The 13,023-nt window shown below is 50.3% G+C and overlaps 2 protein-coding genes across 5 annotated transcripts; one reads left to right on the forward strand and one right to left on the reverse strand.

Annotated features, from left to right (window-relative positions):
• Window positions 1-584: 584 nt before the first annotated feature.
• STK19 (serine/threonine kinase 19) lies at window positions 585-8,305 on the reverse strand. The gene is made up of 7 exons (XM_041413320.1): window positions 8,182-8,305; window positions 2,555-2,734; window positions 2,309-2,454; window positions 2,141-2,236; window positions 1,844-1,877; window positions 1,182-1,329; window positions 585-882 (listed from the first exon to the last, which is right to left on the reverse strand). The coding sequence occupies exons 2-7, from the start codon at window positions 2,646-2,648 to the stop codon at window positions 837-839; spliced, it is 564 nt and encodes a 187-aa protein (XP_041269254.1). The 5' UTR covers window positions 2,649-2,734; window positions 8,182-8,305; the 3' UTR covers window positions 585-836.
• Window positions 2,931-12,149, forward strand: IER3 (immediate early response 3). Of its 4 annotated transcripts, XM_041413324.1 has the most exons (5): window positions 2,937-3,101; window positions 3,815-3,850; window positions 4,087-4,171; window positions 10,891-10,896; window positions 11,225-12,149. In XM_041413324.1, the coding sequence occupies exons 1-5, from the start codon at window positions 2,991-2,993 to the stop codon at window positions 11,323-11,325; spliced, it is 339 nt and encodes a 112-aa protein (XP_041269258.1). In that variant the 5' UTR covers window positions 2,937-2,990; the 3' UTR covers window positions 11,326-12,149. The 4 variants fall into 4 exon arrangements, with proteins under 4 accessions (XP_041269259.1, XP_041269260.1, XP_041269258.1 ...); XM_041413325.1 differs by lacking the exons at window positions 10,891-10,896; window positions 11,225-12,149 and adding an exon at window positions 7,078-7,227 and having other exon boundaries at window positions 2,931-3,101; window positions 4,087-4,173; XM_041413326.1 differs by lacking the exons at window positions 10,891-10,896; window positions 11,225-12,149 and adding an exon at window positions 7,078-7,227 and having other exon boundaries at window positions 2,931-3,101; window positions 4,087-4,125.
• Window positions 12,150-13,023: the final 874 nt, after the last annotated feature.

Genomic DNA, 13,023 nt, shown 5'->3' on the forward strand with positions numbered 1-13,023 from the left:
GGGGTCCCTGAGGGCTGCCCGGGGGGGTCTCAGGGCGTCCCGGGGGTCCCTGAGGGGTCTCAGGGGGTCCCTGAGGGATCCCGGGGGTCTCAGGGTGTCCCTGAGGGGTCTCAGGGGGTCCCTGGGGGGTCTCAGGGGTCCCGGGGGTCCCTGAGGGCTCCCCGGGGGGGTCTCCGGGGGTCTCGGGGCTGTCCCGGGGCGGGGCCGGGGGGAGGGGCGCTCTAACGGAAGCCCCGAGCGGTTCCCGGGGCCGTTCCCGGGGGGTCCGGGCGGTGCCACCCGGGGGGTCCCGGCCCGGTACCGTCTCGGGGGTCGCCACCCATCGCGCGGCGGCGCCGGCGGCGAGCAGGACGAGGAGGAGGAGGAGGAGGAAGAGCGGCGGCGGCGCCCGCCCCGCGCCCATCGCGGCCCCTTTAAGAGACACCGGAAGCGCCGCGCGCCGGGGGTGGGCGGGGCTTGCTCTTAAAGCGGCGATGGCGCGGGAAGAGGGGACGCCTTAAAGCGGCAATGCCCGCGCTGGGTGGGGCCCGCAGATTAAAACGTTGGAATTTTTGGAAATTGAGCGGTTTTGGATTTTATTAATTTTGGTTTTATTGATTTTGTTTTTTATTGCGCTCGGCTTCTCCCCCCCACCACGAACGGGGGGACACCCCCGGCCCGCGGGGGGCGTGGCTAAACGCGGAGGGGGCGGGGCTAAAGCAGGCAAAGATTGATTGTTCCACTTTAGCCCCGCCCCGAATGGGCGTGGTCAGGTATGGCCACGCCCTAGTGCAAAAATGTGGGGAGAAAACTCCTCAGGGAGGTCCGGTCAGGGGTCAGAGGTCAGAGGTCAGAGGTCAGGGCTCGGCCAATCGCAGCAGAGGACCCGAGGCCGTGGGGACACTGTGGGGCCAGAGGGGTCAGAGGTCAGCCAGGGGTCAGCCAAAGGTCACTCAGGGTCACGCAGGGTCACTCAGGGTCACCCAGGGTCACTCATTGGTTCCTCAAGGTCACTCATTGCTCACTCAGGGTCACTCAGGGGTCAGTGGTCACTCAGGGGTCAGTGGTCACTGTGGTCACTCAGGGTCACTCATTGGTCACTCAGAGCTCATTGGTCACTCATGGTCACTCAGGGTCATGCAGGGTCACCCAGGGTCACTCATTGGTCACTCAGAGGTCACTGGTCACTCAGGGTCACTCACCGCTGCAGCCGCCCCTCCCCCAGCAGGTCGTGCAGCAGGAACGGGACCCCCAGCGCGGCGCCCGGGGGGGCTCGGAGCCGCTGCAGCTCCCGCAGCGGGACCTGGCGGAGCCGCGAGCGCCGCACCAGGGACAGCACGGCGCGGCGGCCTGGGGACGGGGGGACAGGGGGTCACGGAGCCCAGCCCGGGGTGTCCCCAGCCCCCGCTCTGAGCTGTCCCCGTGTCCCTCCATTACCCCTGTCCCTGTGTGTCCCCTGTCCCCGTGTCCCCCCCAGGCTGTCCCCCTGTCCTCACGTTAATTTTGTCCCCAAATCCCCTCTCTCCCATCCCCCAGTCCCAGTGTCCCATGTTGCCATGTCCCCATGTCCCAGTGTCCCACATCCCTGTGTCCCCAGGCTGTCCCAGTGTCCCCAGGTGTCCTCACGCGATGTCGCTGTCCCCGAAGCCCCTCTCTCCCATCCCCCAGTCACAGTGTCCCCAGGTGTCCCCATGTCCCCACGCTGTCCCCAGTGTCCCCATGTCCCAGTGTCCCCATGTCCCCCCCAGGCTGTCCCAGTGTCCCCAGGTGTCCTCACGTGATGTCACTGTCCCCAAAGCCCCTCTCTCCCATCCCGGTGTCCCCATGTCCCAATGTCCCCATGTCCCCGTGTCCCCATCCTCACGTGATGTCGCTGTCCCCGAAGCCCCTCTCTCCCATCCCGGTGTCCCCAGTGTCCCCGTGTCCCCAGTGTCCCCAAGTGTCCTCACGTGATGTCACTGTCCCCAAAGCCCCTCTCTCCCATCCCGGGTGTCCCCAGTGTCCCCAGGCTGTCCCCGTGTCCCCCCCAGGCTGTCCCAGTGTCCCCAGTGTCCCCAAGTGTCCTCACATGATGTCGCCGTCCCCGAAGCCCCTCTCTCCCATCCCGGTGTCCCCAGTGTCCCCGTGTCCCCAGTGTCCCCAAGTGTCCTCACGTAGGTACCTTCTCCCGGTAGAGCTCCAGGCTCACGACCCCCAGCACGTCCGGGCCCAGCCCCAGGTGCAGCAGCCGCACCCGGCCCCCCGTTCTGAGCCGGTTCTGTGGGGAGCGCGGGGTCAGGCCGGGCCCGGGGGGGGGTCCCGGGGGGTCCCGGGGGGTCCCGGTGCTCACCAGGTGCCGGTCCACCGCCGTCCGGTCCCGCACCACGTCGTAGAGCTGGTGGCGGAGCACGAGCGGCGGCAGCGCGTCCCCGAACAGGCGGCGGGGGAAGAGCGCGGCCACGGCCCCGAGCGCCGCCTCCACGGCCGCGGGGCTGCCTGCGGGGGGCGGCGGCGTGGGACCCCCGGGACCCCCGCCGGGACCCCCGGGACCCCCCAAATCCCCACCAGGACCCCCAAAATCCCCACCGGGACCCCCCGTCGGGGCGCGGGGGCTCCCCCGGCAGCTCCGGGCGGCGCCGCTTGGCCGCGAGGGCGCCGTCGGTGTCCCCGAAGCGGCGGCGGCGGCTCATGGGGGGGCTCGGGGGGGGCTCCGCGCCCCCCGGGAACGGCACCGGCAGCGCTGGGCGCGCGGGGATGGCGTCACTGCGGCGCGACGCTGCGCACGGCGATGACGTCAGAGATCGGTGCATGGTGATGAGTCAGAGGGTGTAACCATTGGGAGAGGAAGGGGGGGGTTTGAGGGTCAAAACCACGTGGAAAACGGGGGGGGGGGAAGGGGTTTAACCAATTGGATGAATGGACTGAACCACCGTGGAAAATGGAGGGGAGGGAGGGTAGGGCTGGAAGGAACCACAATGAGAAGCGGGGGTGAAGAATTGAAGCGAGCAGGTGCATGGACTGAACCACGTGAGATGAGGGGGGCGATTGGACAGAACCACGCCATTCCGGGGGTGGGCGGGGCCTGGCAGCGCCATAAAAGGGGCGGCGGGAGACGTTCGCGGCCTTTTTTGGGACTGGAACGGGTGAGCGGCGGGGTTGGAGGACCTGGGTGGAACTGGGGATCCTGAGGGGAAATCGGGGGATCGTGAGGGGAGACAGCAGTTTCTGAGGGGGAAGCGGGAGTTCTGAGAGGGATTCGGGGATCGTGAGGGGAGACAGGGGGTTGTGAGGGGAAAGCGGGAGTTCTGAGGGGGACTCGGGGATCGTAAGGGGAGACAGGGGGCTCTGACGGGAAACGGGGGTTGTGAGGGGGAATCGGGAGTTCTGAGAGGGATTCGAGGATCGTGAGGGGAGACAGGGGGTCGTGAGGGGACATCGGGAGTTCTGAGGGGGAATGGGGGTCGTGAGGGGAAATCGGGAGTTCCGAGAGGAGATGGGGGGGGTCTTGAGGGGAGGGTTATGACGGGAATTGGGGATCGTGAGTGGGGGGATCGGGGGTCCTGGGGCGGGTCGGGGTTCTCTGGGCAATTCGGGCTCTCTTGCCGGCGGTTGTTGGGGGGATTCTGGCTGTCTCTGAGGGGGAAGGAAACGCTGGCCCGGCGAGGCGGAGGATTTGGGGTTCCCGCTCATTTTGGGGGGCTGTCGCGGTGATGATGCCAAAGACTAGAGTCTCCGAGCCCCCTGAGGACAGCACCGGCCTGAGCGACGCCCCCAGACCCCCTTGAATCCCCCCCGGGTCCCCCCGAACCGCGGGCTCCGCCCGGCTCTCACCCCGTTCCTCCCCCGCCTGTCCTAGGTGCCGGTGACCGGCGGGACCGCGCTGAGACCCCCGGTAAGACCCCCGGGACCCCTCCCCTGCATTTCCACGGCGGCGGCGGCGATGAGGAATCGGTTCAAATCCTCCGATCCGCCGTGAGGACACACTCGCAGCGCCCTGAGCCGCCGCCGCCGCCTCTCCGGGACCCTCCCCGGGATCCTCCCGACCCTGACGCCATTCCCGGAGCACCGGGACGGCTCCCGCGGTGTTTCCCCCCACTCCCCGGCTCTAACTCTGCTTTTCTTCCGCAGCCCCGGAGGAATCGTCGGCGCCGAGAGCTCCGCCGCACGGTGGGAGGCGGGGAGGGCGCGGGTTTGGGTGGAAAAAAAAAAAAAAAGGTGATTTTGGGGCTGAGCCGGCGCCGTTGTTTCTTTGTGGGCACCGGGGGTGGGGGGAGGTGTCACGTGACCCGGCGCCATTTTAGGTGAGGGACCCGATCCTATAGGGGATTGTAGACATTCTATAGGGGATCCTAGACATTCTGTGAGGGGATTCTACACGTTCTATAGGGGGTCCTGCACATTCTGTGAGGGGTTCTACACGTTCTATAGGGGGTCCTGCACATTCTGTGGGGGATTTTACACATTCTGTGGGGGATCCTACACATTCTATAGGGGTGCCTACATGTTATAGGAGATCCTAGACGTTCTGTGGGGCATTCTACACATTCTATAGGGGATTGTAGACATTCTGTGGGGGATCCTAGACATTCTGTAGGGGATTCTACACATTGTGTAGGGGATCCTAGACATTCTATAAGAGATCCTAGACATTCTGTGGGGGATCCTGCACATTCTATGGGGGATTCTGCGCATCCTATAGGGGATCCTAGACAATCTGTAGGGGATTTTACACTTTATAGGAGATTCTACACATTCTGTGGGGGATTGTACACATTCTGTGGGGGATCCTGCACATTTTATTAGGGGTCACCTACACATCCTATAGGGGATCTTACACACACCAGTCCCTATAGATTCTATAGGGGATCCTGTACATTCCATAGGGATCTATGTATCCTATAGGGGATCCTACACATCCTATAGGGGATCTTACACACACCAGTCCCTATAGATTCTATAGGGGATTCTGTACATTCCATAGGGGTCACCTACAACCAGGGACTGACACCCTATATGTTCTATAGGGGAAAAAAAATACATTTTGGGGGAGAAAAAAAGTGGAATTTTGGGGAAAATCCCTGGAATTTTGAGAAAAAATCTTGGAATTTTGGGGGAAAATCTGTGGAGTTTGGAATTCTCAGAATTCCAGGATTTTGGGGGGGTTTTATTGGGAATTTTGGGGAATTTTTAGGGATTTTTGGGGGATTTTTGGTGAAATTTGGGAGAATTTTTTGGGGATTTTTTTTTTTTTACTTTTGGGAAAATATTTTGGGGATTTTTAAAATAATTTTTGGAGAATTTTGGGGAAATTTTTGGGAATATTTTAGGATTTTTTGAGGCTTTTGGGGGATTTTTTTTATTATTTTTGGGTGAAATATTTTGGGAGTTTTTTGGGAATTTTGGGGGAAATTTTGGGAATATTTTAGGGCTTTTTGAGGCTTTTTTTTGGGATTCTTAAAAAAATTTTTGGTGAAATTTTTTTGGAATTTTGGGAAATTTTTTTTTTTTTTAATTTTTGGGGATATTTTGGGAGATTTTGGGAATTTTTGGGGAATTTTCAGGACCCCTCCCCCAAAGGCGTGGGGGTCTCTCGTGGCCCCTCCACGTAAGAACCGGAGGCAGAAAATTGGGACAAAATTCCCAAAATTTGGGGAAATTCCCGGAATTCCGACGGGAACCGCCCCAGGAACGGAGCCCGACACAAAATTGGGGGAAAAAATTGGATTTTTGGGAGGAAATTTGGGGATTTTGGGGGAAAATTTGGGGATTTTGGATGAAATTTTGGGGATTTTTTTGGAATTTGGGCGATTTTTGGGATGAAAATTGGAATATTTGGATTAAATTTGGGGGAAATTTTGGGATTTTTGGGAATAAATTTTGGGTTTTGGGGGATTTTGGATGAAATTTTGGGGATTTTTAGGATGAAAATTGGAATATTTTGATTAAATTTGGGGTTTTTGGGAATAAGTTTTGGATTTTGGGGGATTTTGGATGAAATTTTGGGGATTTTTTGGAATTTGAGCGATTTTTTGGATGAAATTGGAATATTTGGATTAAATTTGGGGAAAATTTTGGGAATAAATTTTGGATTTTGGGGTAGAATTTGGGGATTTTGGATTAAATTTTGGGGATTTTTTGGAATTTGGGCGATTTTTGGGATGAAAATTGGAATATTGGGATTAAATTTGGGGGAAATTTTGGGAATAAATTTCGGATTTTGGGGTAAAATTTTGGGGTTTTGGGGGGATTTTGGATGAAATTTTGGGGATTTTTTGGAATAAATTTTGGGTTTTGGGGGGATTTTGGATGAAATTTTGGGGATTTTCTTGGAATTTGGGCGATTTTGGGGATGAAAATTGGAATATTGGGATTAAATTTGGGCTTTTGGGGGGAAATTTTGGGAATAAGTTTTGGATTTTGGGGGGATTTTGGATGAAATTTTGGGGATTTTCTTGGAATTTGGGCGATTTTGGGGATGAAAATTGGAATATTGGGATTAAATTTGGGCTTTTGGGGGGAAATTTTGGGAATAAGTTTTGGATTTTGGGGGGATTTTGGATGAAATTTTGGGGATTTTTTTTCAATTTGGGAGATTTTTGGGTTGAAAATTGGAATATTTGGATTAAATTTGGGCTTTTGGGGGAAATTTTGGGAATAAATTTTGGATTTCTGGGTAAAATTTGGGGATTTTGGATGAAATTTTGGGGATTTTTTGGAATTTGGGCAATTTTTGCCATGAAAATTGGATTTTTTTGGTACAAATTTGGATTTTTTTAGGATGAAATTTTGAATTTTTGGGGATTTTTGGATAAAATTTTGGATCTTTTTGGGATGAAATTTGGGGTTTTTTTTTAAATCCAGGATTATTTTTTTTTAATTCCAGGATTTTTTTGTTCAATTTGGGGTGAAATTCTGGAATTTTGATGGAAATTTTGGAGAATTTGATGAAAATTTCAAATTTTGGGGATGAAATTTGGGAATTTTGGAGACAAATTTGAAGAATTTTGGGGTAAATTTCAATTTTTTTATTAATTTGGGGGAAAATTTGTATGAAATTTGGGAATTTTGGGATAAATTTTGGGATAAATTTCAGGAATTTTGGGTCTCTCCCCCCTGCAGGTCGAAGCCACCGAGGGACAAAATCTGGAGTAAAAAAATTGGAATTTTGGGGCTTTTTTTTTGGAGTTTTTTAGGGAATTTTGGAGCTTTTTTTAGGGAATATTTGGGATTTTTTTTTGAGATTTTTTGGGGCTTTTTTGGAGTTTTTAAAGGAATTTTTGTTCCATTTTTTTCAGCCTTTTTGGGTTTTTTTTGAGGTTTTTAAAGGAATTTTTATTCCATTTTTTTCAGCTTTTTTTGGAGTTTTTAAAGGAATTTTTGTTCCATTTTTTTCAGCCTTTTTGGGTTTTTTTTGCAGTTTTTAAAGGAATTTTTGTTCCATTTTTTTCGGCTTTTTTTGGAGTTTTTAAAGGAATTTTTGTTCCATTTTTTTCAGCCTTTTTGGGTTTTTTTTGAGGTTTTTAAAGGAATTTTTGTTCCATTTTTTTCAGCCTTTTTGGGGCTTTTTTGGAGTTTTTAAAGGAATTTTTATTCCATTTTTTTCAGCCTTTTTGGTTTTTTTTTGGAGTTTTTAAAAGAATTTTTATTCCATTTTTTTTCAGCCTTTTTGGGGCTTTTTTGGAGTTTTTAAAGGAATTTTTATTCAATTTTTTTCAGCCTTTTTGGGGTTTTTTTGGAGTTTTTAAAGGTATTTTTATTCATTTTTTTCAGCCTTTTTGGGGCTTTTTTTAAGATTTTTTTTTCTCTTTTTTCCAAGATTTTTTTTTTCACCTTTTCGGGACAATTTCCCATCTTTAAATAAAAAATCCTTCATTTCTTTCCTTCAAATAAACCTTAATGAACTTTTCCATGTAAATTTATTTAAATCAATCCTTTCTTTCCCTCCAAAATTCCCAATTTCCCCCCAAATATTCCACTTTTTTCCCCAAATTTCCCCCCAAAAAATCCCTTTTTCCCCCCAAAAAAATCCCTTTTTTTTCCCTCTATAATTCCCGGGGTTTTCCCCATAAAATTCCCGCCTTTCCCCCCCAAAATTCCCAAATTTTTTCCCCGGGAATGACGCAAAATCCGTGACTCAAAATTCAGGAATTTCCCCCACCCCGCCATAGTGGGCGTGGCCTCCATAAACCCCGCCCCCTCCGCTCTCCACCAATCAACTCTCACCGTGGGCGTGGCCTCCGCCGCCTGTTATAACCCCGAGGCCGCGGGTTCGAATCCCGGCATTTCCTTTCCGCCATGTCGATGGTAGCGGCGGTCGCGGCCACCGCGAGGTGTCCGGGACGGATTTGGGGACATCCCGAGGGTGTCCCCAAGGGGGTGGCACCGTCCCCACCTCGTCACTTCACCTTCGAACCCCTCCCGACGCCCCCCGGCCCCTCCAGGCCTCGGCGGCGGCATCGGCGCGTTCTTTATCCGCCCGCTGTGAGTATGGGAGGGATTTTTTTGGGTTTTTTTTAGTGGGGTTTTGCCTGAATTTGGAGATTTTGGGGTGGTTTGGGTCATTCTCTATCCCTTATGTCCCCTATAGATATCAGGAGTCGCCTATAGCCTCGCTTAAACCCCCCTGGACTCGCCCAAATTCGCCAAAAACTTGGAAAATTTGTCCAAAACTTCCAAAATTTGCCCCAAACCGCCTCCAAATTCGCCTCAAACTTCTAAAATTTGCCCTAAATTTTCCCAAACTCGCCGCGATCTCCCTCGAAATGGCCCTGAACCCCCTCAGATCTGCCCTGAACCTCCCTCAGTTTGTCAAACTCGCCCTAAACCCCCCCAAAATCTCCCTAAACCCCCAAAAACTCGTCCTAAACCCCCCCAAACTCGCCCTAAACTTCCCCAAATTCTCCCTAAATTTCTCAAACTCGCCCTAACCCCCCCTAAATTTGCCCTAAACCCCCAAAAACTTGTCCTAAACCCCCCCAAACTCGCCCTAAACTTCCCCAAATTCTCCCTAAATTCCTCAAACCCGTCCTAAATCCCCCCAAATTCGCCCTAAACTTCCCCAAATTCTCCCTAAATTCCTCAAACTCGTCCTAAACCCCCCCAAACTCGCCCTAAACTTCCCCAAATTCTCCCTAAATTCCTCAAACCCGTCCTAAATCCCCCCAAATTCGCCCTAAACTTCCCCAAATTCTCCCTAAATTCCTCAAACTCGTCCTAAACCCCCCCAAATTCGCCCTAAACTTCCCCAAATTCTCCCTAAATTCCTCAAACCCGTCCTAAATCCCCCCAAATTCGCCCTAAACTTCCCCAAATTCTCCCTAAATTCCTCAAACTCGTCCTAAACCCCCCCAAATTCGCCCTAAACTTCCCCAAATTCTCCCTAAATTCCTCAAACCCGTCCTAAATCCCCCCAAATTCGCCCTAAACTTCCCCAAATTCTCCCTAAATTCCTCAAACTCGTCCTAAACCCCCCCAAATTCGCCCTAAACTTCCCCAAATTCTCCCTAAATTCCTCAAACCCGTCCTAAATCCCCCCAAATTCGCCCTAAACTTCCCCAAATTCTCCCTAAATTCCTCAAACCCGTCCTAAATCCCCCCAAATTCGCCCTAAACTTCCCCAAATTCTCCCTAAATTCCTCAAACCCGTCCTAAATCCCCCCAAATTCGCCCTAAACTTCCCCAAATTCTCCCTAAATTCCTCAAACCCGTCCTAAATCCCCCCAAATTCGCCCTAAACTTCCCCAAATTCTCCCTAAATTCCTCAAACCCGTCCTAAATCCCCCCAAATTCGCCCTAAACTTCCCCAAATTCTCCCTAAATTCCTCAAACCCGTCCTAAATCCCCCCAAATTCGCCCTAAACTTCCCCAAATTCTCCCTAAATTCCTCAAACCCGTCCTAAATCCCCCCAAATTCGCCCTAAACTTCCCCAATTTTATCCCAAAATGGGATTAATTTGCCTCAAAATGGTATTAATTTGCCCCAAAAAATAAATTATTTACCCCAAGGGGCGTTAATTCCCCCAAACCCTTTCTGAAGCTAAGCAGGGTCCACCCGGGTCACCCCTTGGATGGGTTCCCCATCCTAACTAGGGGAATATTTACCTCAAAAAAGGATTTATTCCCCCAAGTGGCATTTATTTACCCAAAACCAGAGGGAATTTTATCTCAGAGTGGGAATTATTTGCCCCAAAATTAGAATTATTTGACCCAGGGGGGTTAATTCCCCCAAACCCTTTGTGAAGCTAAGCAGGGTCCACCTGGGTCACCCCTTGGATGGGTTCCCCATCCTAACTAGGGGAGTATTTACCCCAAAAAGGGACTTTTTTCCCCAAAAATGAATTCATTTTCCCCAAAACAAATGGAATTTTATCCCAAAATGGGATTAATTTGCCTCAAAATGGGATTAATTTGCCCCAAAATATAAATTATTTACCCCACAGGGCGTTAATTCCCCCAAACCCTTTGTGAAGCTAAGCAGGGTCCACCCGGGTCACCCCTTGGATGGGTTCCCCATCCTAACTAGGGGAGTATTTACCCCAAAAAGTGACTTTTTTCCCCAAAAATGAATTCATTTTCCCCAAAACAAATGGCATTTTATCCCAAAATGGGATTTACTTGCCCCAAAATATAAATTATTTACCCCAAGGGGTGTTAATTCCCCCAAACCATTTGTGAAGCTAAGCAGGGTCCACCCGGGTCACCCCTTGGATGGGTTCCCCATCCTATCTAGGGGAGTATTTACCCCAAAAAGGGACTTTTTTCCCCAAAAATGAATTGATTTTCCCCAAAACAAATGGAATTTTATCCCAAAATGGGATTAATTTGCCCCAAAATATAAATTATTTCCCCCAAACCATTTGTGAAGCTAAGCAGGGTCCACCCAGGTCACCCCTTGGATGGGTTCCCCATCCTAACTAGGGGAGTATTTACCCCAAAAAGGTATTTTTTTTCCCAAAAATGAATTAATTTTCCCCAAAACAAATGGCATTTTATCCCAAAATGGGATTTACTTGCCCCAAAATATAAATTTTTTACCCCACGGGGCGTTAACTCCCCCAAACTCTTTGTGAAGCTAAGCAGGGTCCACCCGGGTCACCCCTTGGATGGGTTCCCCAACCCACCTTTCCCCATCTCTAATCCCACCTCCCACACTTTTCCCACTGGGAATTTTCCCCAAAATTCCGGTAATTTCCCCCAAAATTCCGGGAATTTCCCCCATCCCGGCGATCCCTGACCCCAATTTGGGAATTTTTTTTCCCCTTTTCAGGTGCGTCGCCCCCTCCCCTCGGAAGAACCCAGCGCCGCCAAGCGACTCCTGCTGCTCCTCTTGGCCGTGGTGGGCACCCAAATCTACAACGCGCCGGGTGACGTCGCCGACGTCACCTTGGGGGGCACAAGGACACCCCTGGGGACACCCCTAATCCCGGAGGGACCCCAAATTCCCGCCGGGAACGCCAACGGGACGACGGTGGCGGCACCCGCGGGTGGCTCCTGCCCCTCGTTGTTGGTGTCACCGCCGTTGTCACCGCCGTTGTCGCCCCCTGCTGGCACCAGGACACGATGAGGACCCCCCCCCACCCAAAACTGGGGGGGCGTCGCCCAGGACCGCCACGCCCTCCTGGATTAATTAACGAGGTCGTTAATTAAGGTCAAAGAGCTCCAGGGTTGGAAGAAGGCGCCGATGTTGGACGATCCCAGTTTGGAACTGGGAGGACTGGAAAGGGGCGGAGTCATGGATTGAGGGGGGGGGTTTCCCATTCCCTAACTAATTAGCTGGTTAATTAACGGCTAATTAATGAGCAGCTCATTAAGTAGCTACCGATTAAGGTGGGAACAAGCCCCATGCTGGAATTTTGAGGTTGCCCAATCCCAGTTTGGAACTGGGAGCACTGGAAAGGGGCGTGGTCAGGTTGGCCTCGTTAACGAGGTTTTAATTAATGAGGTCACCTCTACCTCAGCTTCAGCGCCTGTGGCTGCTGAGTTTATTAGTTAATTATTACTAATTATTTATTTGCTATTTATTTATTATTTATTTGTCACTATTTATTTGTCACTATTTATTTGCTACTATTTATTAATTATTTATTGATTAATTACCTCTGGATTATTTATTGCGATCCCATTTCAGGGGCATTGTTTAATGTTTAAATTAATTAAACTCATCAGTTGAATTAATTAACGGGAGTTGTGTCTTCACTGGAATTTCCTGTGGTCAGAATAGGGGGAAAATTATGGAAAAATCCCAATTTTTGGCCATTTTATTCCTAAATTTTAATGAAAAAAAAAGGAGAAAATCCCAATTTTTGGCATTTTCAGCCCAAGTCGGATTTTTATTGACCCGACACAGAGAATACAAAGTCACAAAAGTAACAAAAAACCAAAAAAAAAAATCCATTTTTTATTTTAAAAAACAAGAAAAAAAAGGTAAAAAAAGTTTGTTCCCATTTTTTGGGAAAAGCAAAAAAAATCGAAAGGAAAATCCAATTTCTCCTCTCAAACCCACATTTAGTGGCACTCATGACCCAAATTTGGGAATTTTTTCCCAAATTCTGGGGTTTTTCCCTAAATTTTAACTTTTCCCCAAATTTTGAGGTTTTCCCCCAAACTTCATAAATTTTTTTCCCAAATTTTTAAGGTTTTTCCCCAATTTTTTAAGGTTTTTCTCATCAATTTTTAAGCTTTTTGGAATTTCGATGTTTTTCCCAAATTTTGATACTTTTCCCAACTTTGGGGGTTTTTCCCCAATTTTTGGGGGTTTTTTTCCAATTTTTGTGGTTTTCTTTTCCAATTTTTTTGGTTTTTTTCCCAAATTTTGGGGTTTTTTTCCCCCAAATTTAGGAACTGGAAGATTGGAAAAAGCCCCCAGTGTTGGGTTGGCCAACCCCAGTTGGGCACTGGGAGCACTGGGAATGACGGGAATTCCCCCTCCAGTCATTAATTAGCCAATTAATCATCCCCTAATTAATCAGAGATCGTTAATTAGCCATGAAAACTCAATGGGACCAACCCAAGGTTGGGTCTTGTGTTGGCCAAGCCCAGTTGGGCACTGGGAGCACCGGGAACGCC

This window comes from Onychostruthus taczanowskii, unplaced genomic scaffold, assembly GCF_017590055.1.
Source record: "Onychostruthus taczanowskii isolate IOZ18803 unplaced genomic scaffold, ASM1759005v1 scaffold403, whole genome shotgun sequence".
In the NCBI taxonomy this organism is placed as follows: Eukaryota; Metazoa; Chordata; class Aves; order Passeriformes; family Passeridae; genus Onychostruthus; species Onychostruthus taczanowskii.

What these genes read in the sequence shown, in the direction of transcription:
- STK19 (XM_041413320.1), bottom strand. Translation starts at nt 2,648, where the DNA reads ATGAGCCGCCGCCGCCGCTTCGGGGACACCGACGGCGCCCTCGCGGCC. An exon ending in CGGCGGTGGACCGGCACCTG is followed by an intron (nt 2,237 to 2,308) that starts GTGAGCACCGGG and finishes CGCTCCCCACAG; the next exon opens with AACCGGCTCAGAACGGGGGG. An exon ending in TTCGGGGACAGCGACATCAC is followed by an intron (nt 1,330 to 1,843) that starts GTGAGGATGGGG and finishes CCCCGTCCCCAG; the next exon opens with GCCGCCGCGCCGTGCTGTCC.
- IER3 (XM_041413323.1), top strand. Translation starts at nt 8,254, where the DNA reads ATGTCGATGGTAGCGGCGGTCGCGGCCACCGCGAGGTGTCCGGGACGG. An exon ending in GCGTTCTTTATCCGCCCGCT is followed by an intron (nt 8,440 to 11,224) that starts GTGAGTATGGGA and finishes TCCCCTTTTCAG; the next exon opens with GTGCGTCGCCCCCTCCCCTC.